The 23,818-nt window shown below is 44.7% G+C and overlaps 1 protein-coding gene across 10 annotated transcripts in view; it reads right to left on the bottom strand.

Moving 5' to 3' along the window:
• EFHB (EF-hand domain family member B) overlaps positions 1-23,818 on the bottom strand; it is a 67,280-nt gene that overhangs the window by 38,962 nt on the left and 4,500 nt on the right. For 7 of the 10 annotated variants that reach the window (XM_086358010.1, XM_086360591.1, XM_086358889.1 and 4 more), the window contains exons 2-5: positions 10,900-10,962; positions 8,172-8,315; positions 6,958-7,138; positions 4,512-4,622 (exon numbers count right to left, since the gene is read on the bottom strand). In XM_086358010.1, the coding sequence (XP_086214136.1) occupies positions 4,512-4,622; positions 6,958-7,138; positions 8,172-8,315; positions 10,900-10,962 (499 nt within the window). The remainder of the gene's footprint in view (positions 1-4,511; positions 4,623-6,957; positions 7,139-8,171; positions 8,316-10,899; positions 10,963-23,818) is intronic. The other 3 variants (XM_086363234.1, XM_086364795.1, XM_086363986.1) reach the window with 2 other exon arrangements.

Genomic DNA, 23,818 nt, shown 5'->3' with positions numbered 1-23,818 from the left:
TTTAAGCCAACTTTTTCACTCTTCTCTTTCACTTTCATCAAGAGGCTCTTTAGTTCCTCTTCACTTTCTGCCATAAGGGTGGTGTCATCTGCATATCTGAGGTTTTTGACATTTCTCCCAGCAATCTTGATTCCAGCTTGTGTTTCTTCCAGCCCAGCGTTTCTCATGATGTACTCTGCATATAAGTTAAATAAGCAGGGTGACGATATACAGCCTTGACGTACTCCTTTTCCTATTTGGAACCAGTCTGTTGTTCCATGTCCAGTTCTAACTGTTGCTTCCTGACCTGCATACAGGTTTCTCAAGAGGCAGGTCAGGTGGTCTGGTATTCCCATCTCTTTCAGAATTTTTCCCAGTTTATTGTGATCCATACAGTCAAAGGCTTTGGCATAGTCAATAAAGCAGAAATAGATGTTTTTCTGGAACTCTCTTGCTTTTTCCATGATCCAGCGGATGTTGGCAATTTGATGTCTGGTTCCTCTGCCTTTTCTAAATCCAGGTTGAACATCTGGAAGTTTACGGGTCACGTATTGCTGAAGCCTGGCTTGGAGAATTTTGAGCATTACTTTACTAGCGTGTGAGATGACTGCAATTGTGCGGTAGTTTGAGCATTCTTTGGCATTGCCTTTCTTTGGGATTGGAATGAAAACTGACCTTTTCCAGTCCTATGGCCACTGCTGAGTTTTCCAAAATTGCTGGCATATTGAGTGCAGCACTTTCACAGCATCATCTTTCAGGATTTGGAATAGCTCAACTGGAATTCCATCACCTCCACTAGCTTTGTTCGTAGTGATGCTTTCTAAAGCCCACTTGACTTCACATTCCAGGATGTCTGGCTCTAGGTGAGTAATCACACCATCGTGATTATCTCGGTCATGAAGATCTTTTTTGTACAGTTCTTCTGTGTATTCCTGCCGTCTCTTCTTAATATCTTCTGCTTTTTAGATGTCTCCTAAAAGGTTGTCCCTATATATATTCATTGATACGGTTCTTTTTAAAACAGTTAAACGGCATTGGATTAGACAGTACTATTGATGCTAAACTTTTTCCAAAAAGCAATAAAATATTTTCACAATAAATAGAGGGAAGGAAGAATAAAGGCAAAAGACGAGAGGGAGGAAAAGGAGAGAGAACCAGGGAAGTGGGGGTGCAACGGGCGGGAGAGAGGCCTTCCGAGGCCAGGAGCCGGGGTGGGGCGGGAGGGTGGAGCCCGCCCAGGGCCCGGTCCAGAGCACAGTGAAGATGGAGCCAACCTGGGGCCCGGGGTCCGGAGCGCCTGACGGTGGAGCCCACCCAGGGTCCGGGTCCGGAGCGCGTATGCCCAGAGTCCGGAGCACGGTGAAGACGGAGCCAACCCGGGGCCCGGGGTCCATGTAACGACCCGCAGAGACCAAGAGAAGCCTCGCATGGAGCAGAGGGCCTGGGAGACAGCCCCAGCTGTAGAGGAGGTTCAAGAGGAAGAGGATCCAAGGGCCGTGGGGAGAAAAGTAAGACAGAGAGGGGGGCCCCTACCGCCCGGAAGAGCGAGTCTCACTTCTAACTGAGGTTGACTGCAGGGAGCCGGCGTGAGGACCTCCACCCGTGGCAAAGGTCATGAGGAAGGAGGCTCGACATACGCAAAGGTGGGATCGAGCCTCAGGAGTCCCCCTGGAAATCCTCGAGCATCTACCCCCATAACTAGAGCCTGCCTACTTTACTACTTTGTGCTCTCACCTACACCTCTGACTTTACGGGGGGCTGTCCCCCACCACCTCTTTCGGAAAAGGAGTTAACTTAGAGCTCCAGTTAATAATAATTCCTGGGTGTAACAGGAGTGTTTCAACCTACAAACTCCTCTGAAGGTTCTCTAGCCTGCCTGACAGGCTTGTCCGGCCACATGTGATTGCTCACAGCCTCCCAACCGTGAGAGGCACGAGATGCTTTAAACCTTCTAAAAACAGGTTCTTTAGAGAAGTTAGAAAACTATTAGTATAAGTATAGTGAGCTGATTAGAAATTGTATTGGTGAAGGGTTTTTCATTTGTTGAGCCAATGTTTACTGCCAAGTTTCCACATCCCCTGCCCTTACACACATTAATGAATATATAGAAGAAATAAGTATTAACCTTTGATATTAATCATGTTAGACCTTAGGCTAAGTAAATTCTTTCCTTAATTAAATACCCACTACACCCTCGCCCTATAGGAATGTAACTTTATCTGGTACCTTCGGAAGGTGGAGTCTTTTTTAAGAATAATCACACCTGGAGAAATAAGTGTCCTGGTTGACTGACCGCTGTCACAAGGAGAGGGTCATAAATTGTCAGCAGGCCCCCCTGGCCAGAAGATGATGTAACACCCCTAAGACCTCTGTATACATTTGTGTGAAGCACCTGACTTTGATAAAAGTCAGGACTGCTGACCCCATGTGACTTTTGCATAACATCTCAGTGTATAAAAGTAGACCATGGAAAATAAAGAATTGGGATCAGTTTCTCAAAATACTGGTCTCCCCATGTCGCTCTCTCTCTCAAACTCTGGCTGAGTCTCCATCTGGAGCACAGAACCCGCCATGCTTACTAATTATGCCTGGGCTTCTAAGATCCGACTGGGGAGGCCTCAGTGTCTCCTCTCCTTCGGGAGAACGGAAGGACGCCTGCAGCCTACGTAAGTGGTGCAAGCTTCTTGTCTTGAAGTTTTATTGGTTTCCCGCGTAAACCAAGCTACTCAGCCTCTTTTCTCCACTGAATTTTCCTACTGAGCTATCCTCATCCTATTACTCTTTATATCTCTAATTAATATCTAATTAAAGCCAGTGTACTCGCCGAAGCCATCTCCCCTTCGAATACCCTGGATCAGCTGGGGCTGGACCTCGGCAGTTGACCAGTTGGTGAATCAGGCGCAACCCATCCACCCTCTCAGGACATGAGAGTGTGCCCAGTTGCTCAGTCATGTTCCTCTCTTTGCAGGCCCCTGGACTGGAGCCCACCAGGCTCCTCTGTCCATGGTATTTCCCAGGCAGGAATACTGGAGTGGGCTTGCCATGCCCTTCTCCATTCTCAGGATGTGTTCAGTTCAGTTCAGTTGCTCAGTCATGTCTGACTCTTTGTGACCCCATGAATTGCAGCACTCCAGGCCTCCTGTCCATCACCAACTCCCGGAGTTCACTCAGACTCACGTCCATCGAGTCAGTGATGCCATCCAGCCATCTCATCCTCTGTCGTCCCCTTTCCCTCCTGCCCCCAATCCCTCCCAGCATCAGAGTCTTTTCCAATGAATCAACTCTTCGCATGAGGTGGCCAAAGTACTGGAGTTTCAGCTTCAGCATCATTCCCTCCAAAGAAATCCCAGGGCTGATCTCAGGACCAGTATTAGAGTCTAATTCTCAATCCTCTGTTAGATCAAAATTCTACTTAGCTCACACAGGTCAACAATTAACTTGTAACTTACAGCACTTAAACATCCAATGCCTTTTGGTTATGCTATAGAATAATTCTAGTAACGCAAGCTGAGTCGCTTCAGTCCTGTCTGACTCTTTGTGACCGTGTGGACTGGGGCCCACCAGGCTCCTCCATCCATGGGGTTTCCCAGGCAAGAATACTGGAGTGTGTTACCATTTCCTCCTCCAGGGGATCTTCCTGACCCAGGGATTGAACCCACGTCTCTTATGTCTCCAGCATTGGCAGGCAGGTTTTCTTTACCACCGTCGGCACCTGGGAAGCCCCAGTTCTAATAATAAGCTACTTTTAGTCACAATCACTTAATGCTAACACTAGTATTACTGAGCCCTACCTATGTTCCAGACACCATGCTTGGTATTTTGCAGGCACTCACTTCATCCGCACAACATTATCATCCCTACCTATTTAAGAAATTTAAAATAGATGATGATAAGTAAAATATTCAAGGTCTGAAAGATAATCAGTGGTAAGCAATGCCTTAAACTTCATGATCTGAAAATTTCTACACTTGACCAGTAACTAATATTCCTCATATAAAGTGAAGCACTTAGAATAATCTTGATATTTGAATAAGAATGGTATTTTTTTAAGCCTAAATCCACTCACACAGGATTAGACTACATAACATTTCATCTTCACTGTTTCTTTTTGTTGTTTTAATGATATACACTTTCACACATATTAAAAGGGTATATGTGCCCAGCTATCAGGGTTTGTAAGCTTATAAGTTGGGCTTCCCAGATGTTGCTAGCGGTAAAGAACCCGCCTGCCGATGCAGGAGACAAAAGGAGACGTGGGTTCAATCCCTGGGTCCGAAGATCCCCTGGAGGAGTGCATGGCCTCTCACTCTGGTCTTCTAGTCTGGAGAATCTCCATGGACAGAGAGAGGAGCTTGGCAGGCCCCAGTCCATAGGGTCACACAGAGTCAGACAGGACTGAAGTGACTTAGCATGCATTACTAGAATTATTCTATAGCACAACCAGGCATTTCATCTTTAACCTCATCATCTCCCTATCCCTCTTCACAAGTCTGAGTGTCATATTCTCCTGTTTTACACCAGAGGAAACTTACCCACAAAATAATCGTTGTGAGATACAACATACAGATCATGGCCTGCCTGTGCTTCTTCAAATACCTCTTTATAGGGTTTCGGTGGATTCACCATATCTCTAGCGGATGTTTCTGAAGAAAGAATGAATGAAATCAGTTTTAAGCTACTTTTCATCTCTTTGTAACATTTAAACTGACTAGAGCATATGACAATCTAGGTGTACTGAGTGCATAAGTTACAGGGGCACGGAGCCAGCAACACAGAGACTGACGGCCGAGACGGGAGCAGCCCAGGCCTTACGGTCTCAGGGACCCCCACTTGAACAGGCTCCCTCCCTAGAGTTCTGAAGAATGTTAACCACTTTGGTCGTCCTGAGCCACATGCCAAGCCCAATTAATTTCCCAGTTTTGAGAATCTCAGGATAATTTTTGTTTTAGTTTGCTCCAGACTTCCAAGATGATCTAGGCAAATTTGAATCACAAATCAGCTTCATAAGCCCTGGTGCCCTGTGGGGATGCCTTGATGCAAATTGGGGCAGCTATAGACTATAGCGCGCATCCTGAATCTGTAGCTGCGAATATCCATCTTTGAACTGGCCCAAGGTGCCAGGGAAATCACTGGCATCGGGAAGATACTCTTCTTCCTTCTGGCCCCAAACCTAGAGCTAGGAGGTCTTTGTTGAATAGCTGCTTTCCCAGGACTGGTAGTTCCTGGCTTTATATACAGCGAATTATTTTGTCTTTATTGTTTCCTGTAATGATTTTTAAATATAATTCCATTTGCAGTTTTCTCTTTGTATCTAACAACATATTGAGGTGTTTTCTTTCTTTTGGACTGTATGCCAAGAATTGGGGTCTGTAAACAAACCGTTAAGAATATTGGAAGGTGGTCCTGCTCAGAATAATCCTGTAAAGCAGTACTTCTCTTCTGATGTAGGAACCATTACACCTATTAATGCACATACACATGTTCTGGAGCATTCCTTTTACTACATACATAAGTGAGTACTTTTCATATTAAATGAACTAATCCTAGAGAGCAGTTATAAGTACCGTAATTCCATAATGTTCTGTCTGCTTAAATACAATTTTTAACCTATGTAAAAGGAAAAAAGATATTTTACCTCTTCTATTTTTTTATTGTTTCTAAAGTTGTAAATTTACTGAAATACTGAAATCAATTCCATAGAGTTATTTTGGAAACTACTGATGTATTTATTACACACAGCTTTTTTATTCATCTTTAAATGACCTCTTCTAAAATACATTTTTAATATTTCAAATATTAACAAATTTTAACTTTATATGTGATAATAAAGTACAACTGCAGATTTTGCCTTCAAAGACAAAGGCATAATTTATCTCCAGAACAGATACTACTATGTGAACGGAAAAACATCCTAATGGACCTTTTGGTAAGAAAGATAAGGTTCCTGGAGCAAAGCCTCAGCGGATGCAGAAAGACAAAGAGAGAAGCACCTCTCTCAGCAGGATGCTAAAAAGACAGAGTTTGAGGTCCCCTGTAATGATATCTGGAGGGGGAGGGTAAGGGACCTAAAAAGGCAGAGAGTGAGAAGGTTTACAGGACAGTACCCAAGGGGCAAGAGGCAGGGAGGCAGAGGAGAGACAGCCATGGAGATACATGTGCCACCCCCTCTCCAGATGAGAGAGGAGTCTGCCCTGATGCTGCCTGTTCGCTTAGTAAGCAAGTACACATCGTGGACCGGTATGAATGAGTGTTGTACACAGCATTCAGCAAACTTATCTGTTCCGTGGTCTATTGTATGAAACCGAGTTTCATAAAGAGTTGAGAGTTATACGCAGACCTAGGGAACAGACAAGGGCGAGGGGTCTGGGGGAGGGAAGCATTGGGAGTTTCGGATTAGCAGATGCGAGCTGCTACAACAGGTTGGATAAGGAACAAAGTCCTGTCGCATGTCACAGGCAGCTATATCCAAGCTCCTGGGGTAAACCACGATGGAAAAGAACACAAAAAAGAATGTATCTACATGCACAACCGAGTCAGCTTGCTGTACAGCAGGAATCAACAAAACATTTGTACATCAACTGTTCTTCAATTTAAAAAGAAAATTTTAAAAAAGAGTTGAGAGTTACAAGCATATCAGAGGCCTTGGTGGAAATAAAACCCATCAGTAGGTGCCCAGGAGGAAGGATGGCCGCCCTCACAGCTGGTCCTAGCATCGGCGTTCCTGAGTCTGTTTCCTGTATCTGCTCCATCTCTGCTCTGCGCCCTGAACCTCCTCTCCAAACCCTGAACTCACGGCCTGAACACACGGCCTTGACACACTCGAAGGCCTCTGGGTCTAAAAGTAACTTTCTTGCTATGATCCTGTCTTTCATTCTTGACATCATCTGCACCAGCACTAAATAAACCCCAACAGGATACTGAATCCCATTTTCTAAGAAAACATTTTATCCACTCCCTCCCACCCCTTATTTTCACTACCTCTGACGATTGCCGTCCCAAATGTCGTATTGAGTATGTCCAGGCCTTTAGGCAATCCTGGTGTCTGATCATGAGATTTTCCTAACGGTGCCCGTTGATTGCTAAAATATACTGACTCCTTTTTATCTTTCATTTTCTGTTGAAACGTTGTTATAGGCTGTGGGTTGATCAATACCTTTGCCTAAAGAAGTCATACAAAGCAAAGATGTAACAACCAAAAAGAAAGAAATCTGAACATTGAAACTCAACAGCCAGGGAGCAGAGAATATGAAAGTGGAAAAGCATTTCATGATCGTTGCCTTGGCTCACCTTCAAACCCACCATCACACTGGGACTGTGCAGCTTAAACGCGTCAAAACGTGACTTTTCACTGAGGCTAAAGTGTTTATGAGGGCATCTCCTTGGTTCGCAGCTCGAATATTCCAGAGGAGTGGGAATGATGAGCACAAGAGCCACGAGAGCCCCACAGGCTTCCTGCAGTTGCAAGAGCTGGCCTTCTGCCCCGGGACTGTCTGTTCAGTCCGGAGCAGATAACACGGACACCCCGGGTGCACACAGCGCCCGCACCAGCGCGCTGAGGTCTCCAGCGGCACCCAGCCTCTGTCCTCGCCATGCTTTACTGAACCTTGACAGCACCTCTCTTTACCATGAAAGTGCAAGTGTTAGTGCTCAGTCGTGTCCGACTCTGGACTGGGATTCTCCAGGCCAGAACACTGGAATGGGTAGCCTTTCCCTTCTCCAGGGGATCTTCCCAACCCAGGGATCGAACCCAGGTCTCCCATATTGTAGGCAGATTCTTTACCAGCTGAGCCACCAGGGAAGCCAAGAATATTGGAGTGGGTAGCCTCGGCCTTCTCCAGGGGATCTTCCCGACTCAGGAATTGTTCGCCAGGGGATCCTCCTGACTCAGGAATCGAACTGGGGACTCCTGCATTGCAGGCGGATTCTTAACCGGCTGAGCTATCGGGGAAGCCCACCCCTTTTTACCGTGGGAAAATGAAGTGCGGCTCAGCTTGTATCATCCAAGGGGACAATACGCAGTCTGGAGCTTACGCCGTTGACTTTCCCGCACTCACTGTCTTGCCTACTGCTGCTTGGATTTTTCATTAAGAGCGGGAGGGAGGTTGGAAGTGATGATTTCACTAACACTTCATTTATGCATTTTTCCCCCTTGGAAGTGAATAACATACAGGGAAAAACAGAGAAGAAGTTACCGGTATCGAAATTTTCGACCTTATTCCGTGTGTCAAGGAAGGTGCGATTTGAGGATCATTTGCTCTGCCGTAAAATACTCTTTCGGCTCCAGCAGGTGGGTATCTGAAGTTGAAAAATTTTTTTGCCTCAGGTGGGGTCATTAGCTGTCAACAGTGAGAGAAGAAAATAGAATGAATCATCAATACAGTTGATTGATATCAGCAAGACAGATCTATACCAATCAAGGAACATCTTTCATTACGTGAGTATAACAAGTACTGGGGAGCTCCAGCACCCAGTAATAAAGCATCTTGAAAGTTGTTTAATGGAAATAAACACCATATTTTCCAAGTTATCTTTAGCTGCAGCAGCATGGATAGGCCTAGAGATTGTCACACAGAGTCAGTCAGAGAGAGACAGGCGTCGTGGTGTGCCTTACGTCTAGGAGATGTCACACTCGGTTATCACACTGAGTGAAGTCAGTCAGAGAAAGACAGGTATCATGATATGCCTTACATCTAGGAAATGTCACACTCGATTATCACACTGAGTGAAGTAAGTCAGAGAAAGACAGGTATCGTGATATGCCTTATGTCTAGGAAATGTCACACTCGATTATCACACTGAGTGAAGTCAGTCAGAGAAAGACAGATATCGTGATATGCCTTATATCTAGAAAATGTCACACTCGGTTATCACACTGAGTGAAGTCAGTCAGAGAAAGACAGGTATCGTGATGTGCCTTATGTCTAGGAAATGTCACACTCGGTTATCACACTGAGTGAAGTCAGTCAGAGAAAGACAGGTATCGTGATGTGCCTTATGTCTGGGAAATGTCACACTCGGTTATCACACTGAGTGAAGTCAGTCAGTCAGAGAAAGACAGGTATCGTGATATGCCTTATGTCTAGGAAATGTCACACTCGGTTATCACACTGAGTGAAGTCAGTCAGAGAGAGACAGGTATCGTGATATGCCTTATGTCTAGGAAACATCACACTCGGTTATCACACTGAGTGAAGTCAGTCAGAGAAAGACAGGTATCGTGATGTGCCTTACGTCTAGGAAATGTCACACTCGGTTATCACACTGAGTGAAGTCAGTCAGAGAAAGACAGGTATCGTGATGTGCCTTATGTCTGGGAAATGTCACACTCGGTTATCACACTGAGTGAAGTCAGTCAGTCAGAGAAAGACAGGTATCGTGATATGCCTTATATCTAGGAAATGTCACACTAGATTATCACACTGAGTGAAGTAAGTCAGAGAAAGACAGATATCATGATATGCCTTATATCTAGGAAATGTCACACTAGATTATCACACTGAGTGAAGTCAGTCAGAGAAAGACAGATATCATGATATGCCTTATATCTAGGAAATGTCACACTCGGTTATCACACTGAGTGAAGTAAGTCAGTCAGAGAGAGACAGGCGTCGTGGTGTGCCTCACGTCTAGGAAACGTCACACTCGGTTATCACACTGAGTGAAGTCAGTCAGTCAGAGAAAGACAGGTATCATGATGTGCCTTATGTCTAGGAAATGTCACACTCGGTTATCACACTGAGTGAAGTCAGTCAGAGAAAGACAGATATCATGATATGCCTTATGTCTAGGAAATGTCACACTAGGTTATCACACTGAGTGAAGTCAGTCAGAGAAAGACAGGTATCATGATATGCCTTATGTCTAGGAAATGTCACACTCGATTATCACACTGAGTGAAGTCAGTCAGAGAAAGACAGGTATCGTGATATGCCTTATGTCTAGGAAATGTCACACTCGATTATCACACTGAGTGAAGTCAGTCAGAGAAAGACAGGTATCGTGATATGCCTTATGTCTAGGAAATGTCACACTCGATTATCACACTGAGTGAAGTCAGTCAGAGAAAGACAGGTATCGTGATATGCCTTATGTCTAGGAAATGTCATACTCGATTATCACACTGAGTGAAGTAAGTCAGAGAAAGACAGGTATCGTGATATGCCTTATGTCTAGGAAATGTCACACTCGATTATCACACTGAGTGAAGTCAGTCAGAGAAAGACAGATATCGTGATATGCCTTATATCTAGAAAATATCACACTAGATTATCACACTGAGTGAAGTAAGTCAGACAGAAAAAGACAGATATCATGATATGCCTTATATCTGAAATCTAGAAAAATGATAAAATGAACTTATCTACAAAGCAGAAAGAGTCACAGATGTAGAATTATGGTTACCAAAGGGGAAAGGAGGTGGAGGATAAATTAGGAGTTGGGATTAACGTATACACACTGCTATATATAAAATAGGTAACCAGTAAGAACCTACTGTACAGCACAGGGAACTCTACCTTCATGGAAGAACCTAAGAAAGAGTGGATATAGGTATATATATATATAAATGATTCACTTTGCTGTGTTCCTGAAACTAACAGAACATCAGAAATCATCAGAAATCAGCTATACTCCAATAAAAATAAGTCACATTTAGAAAGCAACCGGGAAGTATTTAGGTTAGGAAGAATACCATAAAAGACTATTTCCAATCTAAATAAATGGAAAACTCCAGTAGTTTTCATAGAGCTGGAAATTGTAAGCCTGGGATTTTCATTTCCTCATTCACACTCAACAGAAGGTCTTATAGTAAAAAAAAAAAAAAAAAACCAAATGGACCACATTAAAGTTATGCAACTCTCATAAGGAATGTAGAATGCTGTTTATCTTAGATTCACACAAATGCATGTTGAAAACACTCACCCTGGGGAATCTTTCCGTCAAGCAGGTTGCAGCTCTGTATCCAATCGGAAGAACTTTCCCTGCCTAAGGAGAGAAGAGCAGTAATAGGTCATTGTGAAGGTACAGGGAGGGTGTTTTGAAGAAAGCAATGTATTTCCAATTTGGCCTATGCTTCTAACACTTCAACTACTTAACACAAAAAGAAAAACAGGAAAAACAAATACCAGATCTAAAACCATCCTGAGGTAAAATACAAACATTAGGCGCTATGTATATTTTGAGTTTACCTTTTTTTTTTTTTTTTTGCAGTTTCTGAACTCTGCAGCCTGCTAAGGGACTCCACTCTCAGAAATACCTTGCCACAGTTCACAGGTTAAGTATCAGCTGTCCTATCATCACGGGCTTCCCTGGTGGCTCAGAGCGTAAACCATATGCCTGCAATGCAGGAGACCTGGGTTCAGTCCCTGGCTCAGGAAAATCCCCTGGGGAAGGAAATGGCAACCCACTCCAGTACTCTTGCCTGAAAAGATCCCATGGACGGAGGAGCCTGGTAGGCTACAGTCCACAGGATCGCAAAGAGTCGGACACGACTGAGCGACTTCACTTTCACTTTATTATCATCAGTACAGTGGGGCTGTGACCGAATTCAAGCTAAACACAAACAATAAGCATTTCTGAGTGTGCATGCGTGTGCTTGCATTACGGGTATATTTCCGCCTGGCTTTTGATATATAAGAACGTGTCCCCCCACCCCCGGCCAAGCTCCTTCTGTGAATGGTCCTAACCTCACTTGGCTTTGTTCACTTATTTCTAATCTGGGTCTTATCTGTCCTTCTCTTGCCCAAGCAAAGATTATAACTGCTTGTTCCCAGCCATGCATCTCGTATCTATTTCCCCTTTATCATTTCAAGGCAGCTGATAGCTATTTTTGCAAAGCATAAGTTTCTCTTTAAAAAACCGAGAGAAAGAAACTTCCCGTAAGAGTGTTCTAGGTCTCTGGAGGGGGCTGGGGAGAATCGGTGAAAAGCAGAGAGGCTGAGAGTTGGGTGGAGGGATGACTGTACAGAAGTAGACTGATCAGATAAATGAGGGATGGCTGGGTGACAACACAGACAGATGGATACAGATGAATACGTGGGAGTTTTTTATGAAGATGAATGTTAACTGCAGAATTCCTCTTAGAAGGAGAACCAACAAGATTAAGAGAGTATCTTGATGACATCTGAGTGCAAAAGAGGGTGCCCACAGACATGCTCAGACAGAGAATTTAACTGCTTTGCCAAAGAATGGGGCTTCCCTCCTGGCTCAGTGGTTAAGAATTTGCCTGCCAATGCAGGAGAGGCAGATTCTATCCCTGGGTAAGGAAGAGCCCCTGCAGAAGGAAATGGCAACCCACTCCAGTATTCTTGCCTTGCGGGCTACAGTCTGTGGGGTTGCAAAAGTGTTGGACACACCTGAGCGACTAAAGCAACAACAACAAAGCAAGTAGGAACTCCTGATGGGATAGACTAAGGAAGGATTAAGGGAGATGACTAGTCAGATTGAGAGGAGATTTGCCTGATGGTCCACTGGTCAGGGCTCTGTGCTCCCAACACAGGGGTACAAGTGTGATCCCTTGTTGGGACACTAAGATCCTTCATGCTGCATGGTATGGCACAAAAAAAATAAATAAATAAAATAAAATAGGAAGAAAGGAAAGAAAAATTGAGCAAAAGTGAATGGAGGGAAAGATGAAACAGTGAGGTCAGAGGCCAGGGACCCAGGATGAGAACTGGCCAGTGACACACAGCCCAGCCTTAATGCCAGACCTGGAGTAAATTCTACTTATAACTGCACAAAGGGATAAGAGTCCTGTGTGAAAAAGGAGAGGGACTGTGCTCTAACTTGAGCTGAAGAGGGTGGGAAAAAGAGAGGAGACATATGTGACCTTTTCCATTTCCTTTAATTTTGAGATACAAGTAATTTTTTAATTCAGCTGGAAATTATAAGAAATCCCAGCAGTATCAGGGAACATAAAGTTTCTCTTACTATACATGTTACATGAGTGCCAGCCATTCTTTTAAATATTTAATGGAAAGATTACTTCATAAAGCTGGGGAGACCCAGGGCAGCTACTGTCCAGATGACAGACGGTTAGAGAGACAGAAGGAAGGACGGCTGGACTGACAGGCCCATCCGTCCATGGCCTGAGTCTGCTTGTCCCTCATCCACTTCCCTTCGGGTGTTTGACAGCAGATGTTCCAGGTTTCCATCATGCAAACATTTCATTGGACAAAAACACCCTTGCTATCCTCCCAGAGCTGCCCACTTGGAAAGCAGTGTGACCCCAGATCAGTGGCTATAATCAGGTTTGGACGTCCTCAGGTCACTTGATCGGGGGCACAAAGATGGAAGCCATCGTATCTGATTTCCGTCTGTGGAGTCATCGTAACACATGTGTCCATCTCCGCCAGTCACAGAGCTCTGCTTACTTCAGTCGTTCTCAAGGATGACTGCGCATCAGCTTGAGGTATGAAGGATGCAGAACTCGCCACCCCCAAACATGCCTCTTTGGCATAAGGATTACATTGAACCAATCACTTTAATAGATAGCAGACACGAGAGAAGCTCTGAAAATGGAGTAGAAGTTGCCCTTTTGTAAGGATTGCATGCATTTTGCAAAAGACATCACTGCAAACATGTCTCCTCCCCTGTATGCGGAAGAGAAGTTTGAATCTAAATGTCCAGACACTCTTATCAATGGCGAAGATACCAGTGTAAGCTGTGTAATAAGCCTTCCCCTTGCTTACCACGCCCTCCCTGGTAACCTGCCGCAGCTGGCCTTCTTTTGGCACCAATTCTTTTTTGTTTTTCTCATAGTTACATTAACTTTTTTTAAAATTGAAGTATAGTTGATTTACAATGTTGTGTTAGTTTCTGCTGTACAGCAAAAGCACTAAGTTATACATATTTATTAAAATATTCTTTTCCATTATGCTTTATCACAGGATACTGAAATAGTTCTCTGTTAACATCTTTTTTTTGTCTTAGCTAAATGGTACTTAAAGTGGTGTCTTGAGCCATCTTGGGCTTCCTCCGTTTTCCTGGGTTTTTTCCGTGTACATATGAGGTATACATGTTAATAAACATGTTTGTCTTTCTCTTGTTAATGTCTTTCGTCACAGAAGGTTCTAGCCTAGAGCTCAGAAAGGTAGAAGGAAAATTATTTTCCCTTCCCTATCGTTTCTCTGTCAAGTTCCAAGACATGAATATACTCTTTTCTTCATAGCCTACATTTTGAATCTGTGTATTTGAGCGCATCCCAAACATACTCCCCAAGTTTGGTGAAAATCTGTTGTGTGATTTCTCAAGTGGCGCAGTAAGAGACAAACAAAATGAACTTCGGTCTTAATTGTATAAATAAACTGCTAAATATGCAACAATAGGCAAATGGTTAAATAAAATATGTTACTTTCAAATGATATGCTATCGTGGAATGGTTTAAACCATTCCATGTATATAACCATGTATATAAACCATTTTAAATGCTCATGAGACAACACGAATTTAAAACAGAGATATAAATTTGTATTGTACAAATTCACAGACTCACATCTCTGTTGGCAATACGCACATAACGCAGAGACAACAAGTTGTGAGCTGTGATTGATTGCCATTTCTGAGTGGTGACGTTTCTTTTTGTTGTTGTTGAGTCACTCAGTCGTGTCTGATTTCGCGACCCCCGTGGACTGCAGCACACCAGGCTCCTCTGTCCTTCACAATCTCCCGGAGTTTGCTGCAACTCATGTCCGTTGAGTTGGTGATGCTATCTAACCACCTCATCCTCTGTCGTCCCTTCCCCTTTTGCTTTCAATCTTTCCCACCATCAGGGTCGTTTCCAATGGGTCAATTCTTCGCATCAGGTGGCAAAAATATTGGAGTTTCAGTTTCAGCACCAGTCTTTCCAATGATTATTCAGGACTGATCTCCTTTAGGATGGACTGGTTGGATCTCCTTGCAGTCCAAGGGACTCTCAAGAGTCTTCTCCAACACCAAAATTCGAAAGTATTTGGTGCTTTTGGTGCTTTCTTCGGTGCTCAGCCTTCTTTATGGTCCAACTCTCACATCCATACATGACCACTGGAAAAACCATAGCTCTGACTAGACAGACCTTTGTCAGCAAAGTGAGGTCTCTGTTTTTTAATACACTGTCTAGATTCGTCATAGCTTTCCTTTTAAGGAGCAAGTGTCTTCATTTCATGGCTGCAGTGGTGAACTTACACATGCTTTTATTTTCTTCTGTGTTGTTTTCTCAATATTTTAGTATGTATTGCTTTATTAAGCAAAAGAAAGCAATGAGGGGTCATCAAAAAGTCTATAAGCAATGTCAAATAGAAGGCAAACAGCTACAAGAGCGCTAGAAATAAAAATGAGCCTGAAGTGTATGCAGAGCCAGGCCAGAACACAGGAGCAGGGACTTCCCTGGTGGTTCCGTGTTTGCTAATCCACCTGCCAATGCCGGAGACACGGATTGGAGCCCTGGCTCAGGAAGATCCCAGGCGCCTTGGAGCAGCGGAGCCGGGCACCTCAGCTGTGCAACCACAGGCCCGGGGCCCGTGCTCCCGGCAAGGAGCTGCACCGCGGCCAGAGAGCAGCCCTGCTCACTGCAGCAGAGAACGCCTTCGTGCAGCCACGGAGACCCGGGGCAGCCAGAAACAGACTGAAAAATAGGAGCAACTGTGATGGCCACCTTAAGTTCTCCTCCCCAGCTCTAAAGTCGGGGGGGGGGTGCTCAGCTGGTACTAGTGACCCCCCAACCTGAGAAACGGGACAATGATCCACTTTGAGGCTCTCCCTTTTGCCTCCAGGGCATTTGCGTTCATGTCTAGGAGATGTCTTTGACTGCATCCTCCAATCCTCTGCTAAATGTTTATTTAGACTATCCAAATACCTTATATTATGTTCTAAAATGTTCTTCCTTCTTCCTTGGCTGTTCTTTTAAAGGTTCCAATCTTGTCTTACAAGTGCAACCTCTTTTACTTCTGGACTAACTTCCTGTGGGCTTACCTTTTCCCTGTTCTGTCTGGGTCTTCTGTTTGCTTGTTTTGGCCCCTCCCTTCAAGCTGGCCTCTGATCCTCACCCAGTTTCCGGCTCCCCAGAGATGGCTGTGTTACAGGGCTTGTTGAGTCTTGGACTTTCCTGTAAAGCGATCAGATGACGAGGCTGCCTTTATCTCAGTAGAGTCCTCAGTAGAGTTCAAAATTTCCAGAGAATAGTAACGGTGGAAATCCGATTGTAAAGCACAGCATCTATGTTGTGCTGTTCTCAGGGCTTCCTGCGTGTTAGTTCACTTCGGGATGATTTCCAGGAGGTAGATGCTGTTATCATCCCCGTCGTGAGCAAACGGAGGCACGGTGAGGCTGAGCGACAGGGTTACTCGGCCCACATACCGGCGGATATTGAACCCAAGCAGGTCTCTCCTCTGATCCGCTATGCCCCGTCTCTCCACCCTGCCTGCTGCTGAGAGGGTGGTCCCCACCCAGCCTCTGGCCGCCCGGGCTGCGCTGGGGAAACCGCAGACAGAAGGTGCGAGTTTCCTTTCTGGCCCCTGCCTTATCTTCAGCTTGGTGTCTTTTGATTCCAAAAGCCACTCTGGGAAAATAAATCCACGGTTCCGGTAGCAGGGAGCACGAGCTGGCGCGGAGAGGTGGGAATCGTGGGAGACGGGGGCGAAGGAGGGGACCAGCTTTACTACATCTGATTGCGCGGGCTGAGCTTCTCGGGGCTTTTTCCAGGCAAATAGGATCATTTCAGGTAGAAATGACTACCTGATTTCTGGCAGATTTCACCTCCGCGTGCAAAATCAGTGGCCATATCGCCATCTTCCTATTTTCCAAAACATGTTGATAATTTTAAAACTGCTGTCTCCTCTTTTATTTTCTTTTTCCTCGTGGTTTATTATCTTAAAAAAAAATACTACAGGCCACAAAACTCAGGAGAGTATTTACTGTAAAGACCTCATTCAAACACCAGGGGCCCCAGCAGAGGGAGCAAACCCAGGGGCAGAGCGATGACTGGTTGGTTCCTCTGAGAAGCAGAAGAACATCTGTGACAGATGGGGGGAGCGGGGGGCGCAGGGTGGGCAGGGAGGTTCCCTGTGAAGGGAGGGCAGGGGGAGGCGTTAGGAAGGAAGAGCCTTGGATCACAGCACGGCTCTGGGAACACTCGGGCAAGGCCAGGGCGTGGTCCCGGGGTCTGCGTCGGGCAAACCGGCCCTGCTCTAGGGTCCCTGCCAGGCTGTGTCGCCGGGAGCGCAGCCTGCAGAAGGAACGCCGCAGCCACCCGGGGCAAGGCGGTCAGCCGGCGCCCCTGCCGCTACGCCCCCTGCCCAGCGGGCCCCCAGGCGGTCAGGCCCCGGTGCCGCGGCGCCCAGCACACGCGCACGGCCTTTACGTCTCCCGTCTCCTCTGTCTTCTTCTGTTGGGAACGGTTCCTAATGTTCTCTTGTCTTTTGTGACCTTGACGTTTTTTGAGTGTAGGCCAGTTATTTTGTTCGTTGTGCCTCAGTTTGGGTCTGACTAGTGTTCTCTTATGATTAAAGTTATACATGTTTGTCAGGGACATCACAGAAAGAACGCTGTGTTTTTCCTCAGGGAGCAAACGCGGTCAACTTGTCCGCTGACTGGTGGGGTCAGCTTTGCTCCCTAAAGAATAAAGCCTGCTAGGTTTCTCCTCGGTAAAGTTTGTCATCAATAATTATCCTGTAGAACGGATAAACAAGGCCCTACTGTATGGCACAGGAACTGTACTCGATATCCTGTGATAACCCACAATGGAAGAGAATATAAAGAAGACTGCATACATTTATAACTGAGTAACTTTGCAATAAAGCAGAAATTAACACACTGTGGATCTACTACAAATTAAAAAAATATTCTTTGAAAATATGCAGTCCCTCACTAAACCTGGCACTCCACACGGCATGTGGGGTCTTAGTTCCCCAACCAGGGATCGAACCTGCCCCCTCGCCAGCCCCACCTGGCCACCCCTGCAGTGGAAGGGCAGCTGCTTAACCACTGGATCGCCAGGGAAGTCCCTAAACTTTTACCTCCTGTTCTAACATCTGCTGATGATTCTTGTCTAAACCATTGCTACTGTGATGGTTGCCAAATTGTCATTTTTTAATTCCATCATTTCATCTACATTTATTAATTGGAATTAAACTGAAAGGAAACTCTCTTTCCTTACTATTTATTTAATCATTCATGTTTTTATATCCGTATTAAGTACATGGATTTCTATTTTATTCAATGGCAATTTTTAATTGAAGTAGTTGATTTACAATATTGTGTTACAGCAAAGTGATTCAGTTCATGTATATAAATTAACTATTTTCAATTCATAAAATGCTTATGGATGTTCAATTCATAAAGAAATTTTCAATAAATTCCTTTTTATGTATAAATTTCACTTCATTGTTTTCCATAATAGGTTGTTCCAGGGCACTGGCTACAGTTGGCTGTGCTATCAGCAGGTCCTTGTTTGTCTGTTTTATGCCTGGCACTGTGTGTATCTGAATTCCATACTCCGAAGTTATCCCTCCCCCCTTCCCCTTTATTCAGTAGCAATGGTATTGAGTGCTCAAAGTATAATAGTTCGGTGGAACTCCTCCAGGAGCCCTTTCAGACTTGTTTCTGCACCACTTTGAGATACCTGCAATATTCTTTGAGCGTTTTCTTACTTTTTGGCTCTCAAAAGTGTTCCAAGTTCATATTATAATACACCAGCCCTAGAGTCCTCATTCCCCCAGAGTCCTGATTCCCTTTAATAGAGAATGATGTTTAGAAATCAAGATCCAGGTTCTGGTGTGCTCATTGCTACGAGATAAACATTACTTCCAGATCCTCTTAGAGGATGAAGTTAGGAAATGGGAGATATATGCACTCCCCCACACACTCGCAGCTATATCAGTTCTACAATATTCTATTTAATTAAATGTATCTAGCTTAGACATTGACAAGGATATAGACATAGATATAGATATAACCGTAGTGTGTGGTTAGTTGCTCAGTCATGTCTGATTCTGTGACCCCATGGACCGTAGCCCACCAGGCTCCTCTGTCCATGGGGATTCTCCAGGCAAGAATAGTAGAGTGGGTTGTTATGCCCTCCTCCAGGGGATCTTCCAAACCCAGGGATCAAACCCAGATCTTCCACATTGCAGGCAGATTCTTCACCATCTGAGCCACTGGGGAAGCTAATGAATACTGGAGCAGGTAGCCTATCGTTTCTCCAGGGGAGCTTCCTAACCCAGGAATCAAACCAGGGTCTCCTGCATTGCAGGCGGATACTTTACCAGCTGAGCTACCAGGGAAGCCCTATAAATAAATAAAGCTCTACAAATGTAAAGCTATCTAGATATAGATATGCAGATATACCATGAGTTTCCACTGACACCTCCAATTACAAGTCACACAGCAGGATTCCTTCCACCTTCTCATTTTTGTATTTGTGACTTGTTTCTCTGCCAGTAAGAAGCCTGGCTCCTACCATCCTGTCTTTGCCTTCCTGCTCAGGCTCTCTGTGTGCAAACAAACTCCCAGCCCGCTGACCAGCTCTGCACTCCGTCCTTGCCACACCCGGGCCACCTCACTTGGCCACCTTGTCAGTCAGCCCTCAAAAACACAGGTTTCAGGGACCAAGTCCCCCTGTCACTTCACGTCATTGGTTCCCAAGATTCAGGTCAACTCAGAAAGGTTGATACAAGACCATTTTCAGCTGTGAAAGATCCACCAGCCCATAGTCGTCCACTCTCCGAATGCAGGGTAGGCTAATACAAGGGTTCCATGTCTCCCTTCGTCAAGATCACTGTCTTACTCATAGATCACTATCCCTAACTCTGAACATCTCATCAAAAAAGAGGGGTGAGAGCATCAATCTTTCTGCCCATTAGACCCTGAACCCATCATGCAAATTAAACCATCCACTTCTGAGAATTCTGCCCAAATTGGCTCTTTGCAAATTCAGACAAAAATTAGGAGTTCAAAAAAAATTTTTTATTTATGTATTTATTTTTGGCTGTGCTGGGCTTTCCTCTAGGTGCAGTGAGAGGCGTTACTCTCTAGCTGCGGTGCAGACTTCTCACTGCAGTGGCCTCTCTCGTTGCAGTGAACGGCCTCTGGGCTGGGCCTTCAGTACTTGCTGCACGTGGGCTCAGTAGCTGCAGTTCCCGGGCTCCAGAGCACAGGCCCAATAGCTGTGGCTCGTGGGCTTACTTGCTCCTTGGCATATGGGATCCTCCCGGACCAGGGATTGAACCTGTGTCTCCTGCATTGGCAGGCAGACTCTTTTACCACTGAGCCACCAGAGAAGCCCTGTGACTTGTTTTTGAGTACCAGGGTTTGCACGATTATCAGTTTCTCATAAGATTTACAAATGGGTAACCCTTTTGCCTCTACCCACTCCCTGAATAGCCATCAGGGGCTCCGCTTGTGGCTCAGATGGTAAAGAATCTGCCTACAACACGTGAGACCCAGGTTCAATCTCTGGGTCAGGAAGATCCCCTGGAGAAGGGCATGGCTACCCCCTCCAGTATTCTTGCCTGAAGAGTTCCATGGACAGAGGAGCCTGGCAGGCTACAATTCCTGGGATTGCAGAGTCAGACATGACTAAGGGATTGCAGAGTCAGACATGACTAAGCAAGTAACACTTTCACTTTCACTTTCACTTTCTCTTAGTGTAGAACAAGAAGGGAAAAAGGCATCTCTTTGCACGACGTTTACCACAGTGTAAAATCATTGGTTTGTTGGTCACAAGACCCTGGGTTGTAAGGGTGTTTTGAAAGCAGGTACTGAATCATTTCTCATCTTTGCACAGCCCTAGCAACTAACAGGAGAAGGCAATGGCACCCCACTCCAGTACTCTTGCCTGGAAAATCCCATGGATGGAGGAGCCTGGTGGGCTGCAGTCCATGGGGTCTCGAAGAGTCGGACATGACTGAGCGACTTCACTTTCACATTTCCCTTTCATGCACTGGAGAAGGAAATGGCAACCCGCTCCAGTGTTCTTGCTTGGAGAATCCCAGGGAGCCTGGTGGGCTGCCGTCTATGGGGTCGCACAAAGTCGGACACGACTGAAGTGACTTAGCAGCAGCAGCAGCACCTAACATACTGTCTAGTCATTGTAGACAACAGAGTCTTTTTTAAACTTTTCTTTGTAAAGTTCCTTCCTTTCTCCTCTTTGTACTTCAGAGCTCAGTGTACTAGTCGCTCAGGACAAGAAGGGCCCGGGAGTCTCGTAATCCGTCAGGGCAGACCTTCGCCTGCTGCCACAGGATGGGAGTCCTTACAGAGACGAGTCCCTCCCCCGGACACTGGAATGGCCTGATGGAAAGCAGGTGTCTTCAGGGGCTGGTTTCAGCAGGCTCAGCAGCTAGATTTTTCCATCTGAGCTGTCCTCACTGCCAAACTTGAACATGGGTTTTGACCCCATCCACGTGCACTTCCTCCCTCCTCTGAGGCTGGATGAACTCAAGGGCATCAAATGCTTCCCCATCCCACCCCTCGGGGAGCACACTGGGGATCCCCTGTTCTTTTCCTTTCAGCTACATGAGTTCTACAAAGTCTACAAGAAGTAGACAATATGCATAATATCTAAACTGTTGCAAATATAAAGAAAATGAAAATATGGAAGGCTTCCCAATCCTTTTCACATATTAGCATTACCTTAACACCAAACTTAGAGAAAGATAACACAAAAAGGAAAACTCTGTCCAACTGGACTGCAAGGAGATCAAACCAGTCCATCCTAAAGGAAATCAACCTTGAATTTTCATTGGAAGGACTGATGCTGAAGCTGAAGCTCCAATACTATAGCCACCTGATGCAAAGAGCTGACTCATTTGAAAAGACCCTGATGCTGGGAAAGATTAAGGGCAGGAGGAGAAGGGGACGCCAGAGGATGAGATGGTTGGATGGCATCACCAACTCCATGGACAAGGGTTTGAGTAAGCTCCGGGAGTTGGCGATGGACAGGGAGGCCTGGCGTGCTGCAGTCCATGGGGTCGCAAAGTCAGACATGACTTAGCAACTGAACAAAAACTGATACAAAAATCCTAGTAAATATCTGGGAAATAAAATCCAAGAGTATATAATAATAATAATACATTACAACCAAGTAGGGCTCAGCCCAAATATATGAAGATGGTTCACTATTATAAAATTAACCATGCTAATTCAGAAAAGATGTATTTCAACAAATACAGAGAAGGCTCTTCATAGCTCAAGTTCTATTCCTGATTTTTAAACATACTTAGCAAACTGGGGATGGATATTACAAATATAATACTTAATGGTGAACCATTAGAATCATTCCCATTAAAGTCTGAAAACAGACTTTCTATATTCTATTATTGATCATAGGAAGTGTAGTGAGATAGGAAATTAAAGTGAGAATTGTAAACATCAAAGAAGGAAAGGCCACAGCGTCAATATAATCATCTGCCCAGTAAATCCAAAAGAAACAGGAAGCAATAAAGACCAATTAGAGCTCAGCAAGATGACCAGATGTAAGGATTTTTTTAAAAAATGAAAACAACCATACGAAACAGCTTTTAGTCTTGTTATAAATCAAATAAATTTGAATTAAAACAATGCCTTACAAATCATTATTAATTTTTAAAATTCAGTGGTACAATCTTACAGGAAGTGATTTGGCAATAAGAACCAGAAAAAGATTCATCCTTTGACTTCTCCTGAGACTCTATCCTAAGGAAATATTCTAAGACATATAATACCTAAAGAATTTCATAGACTATTTTTACAGAAAAACAGTGGGGAAATAATCCTGTAGGTCAGGAAGCAACAGTTAGAACTGGACATGGAACAACAGACTGGTTCCAAATAGGAAAAGGAGTATGTCAAGGCTGTATATTGTCACCCTGCTTATTTAACTTATATGCAGAGTACATCATGAGAAACGCTGGGCTGGAAGAAGCACAAGCTGGAATCAAGATTGCTGGGAGAAATATCAATAACCTCAGATATGCAGATGACACCACCTTTATGGCAGAAAGTGAAGAGGAACTAAAAAGCCTCTTGATGAAAGTGAAAGTGGAGAGTGAAAAAGTTGGCTTAAAGCTCAATATTCAGAAAACAAAGATCATGGCATCTGGTCCCGTCGCTTCATGGGAAATAGATGGGGAAACAGTGGAAACAGTGTCAGACTTTATTTTGGGGGGCTCCAAAATCACTACAGATGGTGACTGCAGCCATGAAATTAAAAGACGCTTACTTCTTGGAAGAAAAGTTATGACCAACCTAGATAGCATATTGAAAAGCAGAGACATTACTTTGCCAACAAAGGTCCGTCTAGTCAAGGCTATGGTTTTTCCAGTGGTCATGTATGATTGTGAGAGTTGGACTGTGAAGAAAGCTGAGCACCGAAGAATTGATGCTTTTGAACTGTGGTGTTGGAGAAGACTCTTGAGAGTCCCTTGGACTGCAAGGAGACCCAACCAGTCCATTCTGAAGGAGATCAACCCTGGGATTTCTTTGGAAGGAATGATGCTAAGGCTGAAACTCCAGTACTTTGGCCACCTCATGCAAAGAGTTAACTCATTGGAAAAGACTCTGATGCTGGGAGGGATTGGGGGCAGGAGGAGAAGGGGACGACAGAGGATGAGATGGCTGGATGGCATCACTGACTCGATGGACGTGAGTCTGAGTGAACTCTGGGAGTTGGTGATGGACAGGGAGGCCTGGTATGCTGCAATTCATGGGATGGCAAAGAGTCGGACACGACTGAGCAACTGAACTGAACCGAACTGAATCTTTTGTCCAAAAAGTGAGGGAAGGAATTGGCTAAAGAATCACATATCAACTTAAAGAAATCTTTTTTTAATCACTAAAAAATTCTTTGTAACAACTCTGAAAATGTATTAAATAGTAATAAGTGAAAATA

This window comes from Bos grunniens, chromosome 1, assembly GCF_055505025.1.
Source record: "Bos grunniens cultivar Pamir isolate PY7600 chromosome 1, Bosgru_T2T1.0, whole genome shotgun sequence".
NCBI classification, from domain to species: domain Eukaryota; kingdom Metazoa; phylum Chordata; class Mammalia; order Artiodactyla; family Bovidae; genus Bos; species Bos grunniens.
This window is presented reverse-complemented; position numbering and strand designations above follow the sequence as displayed.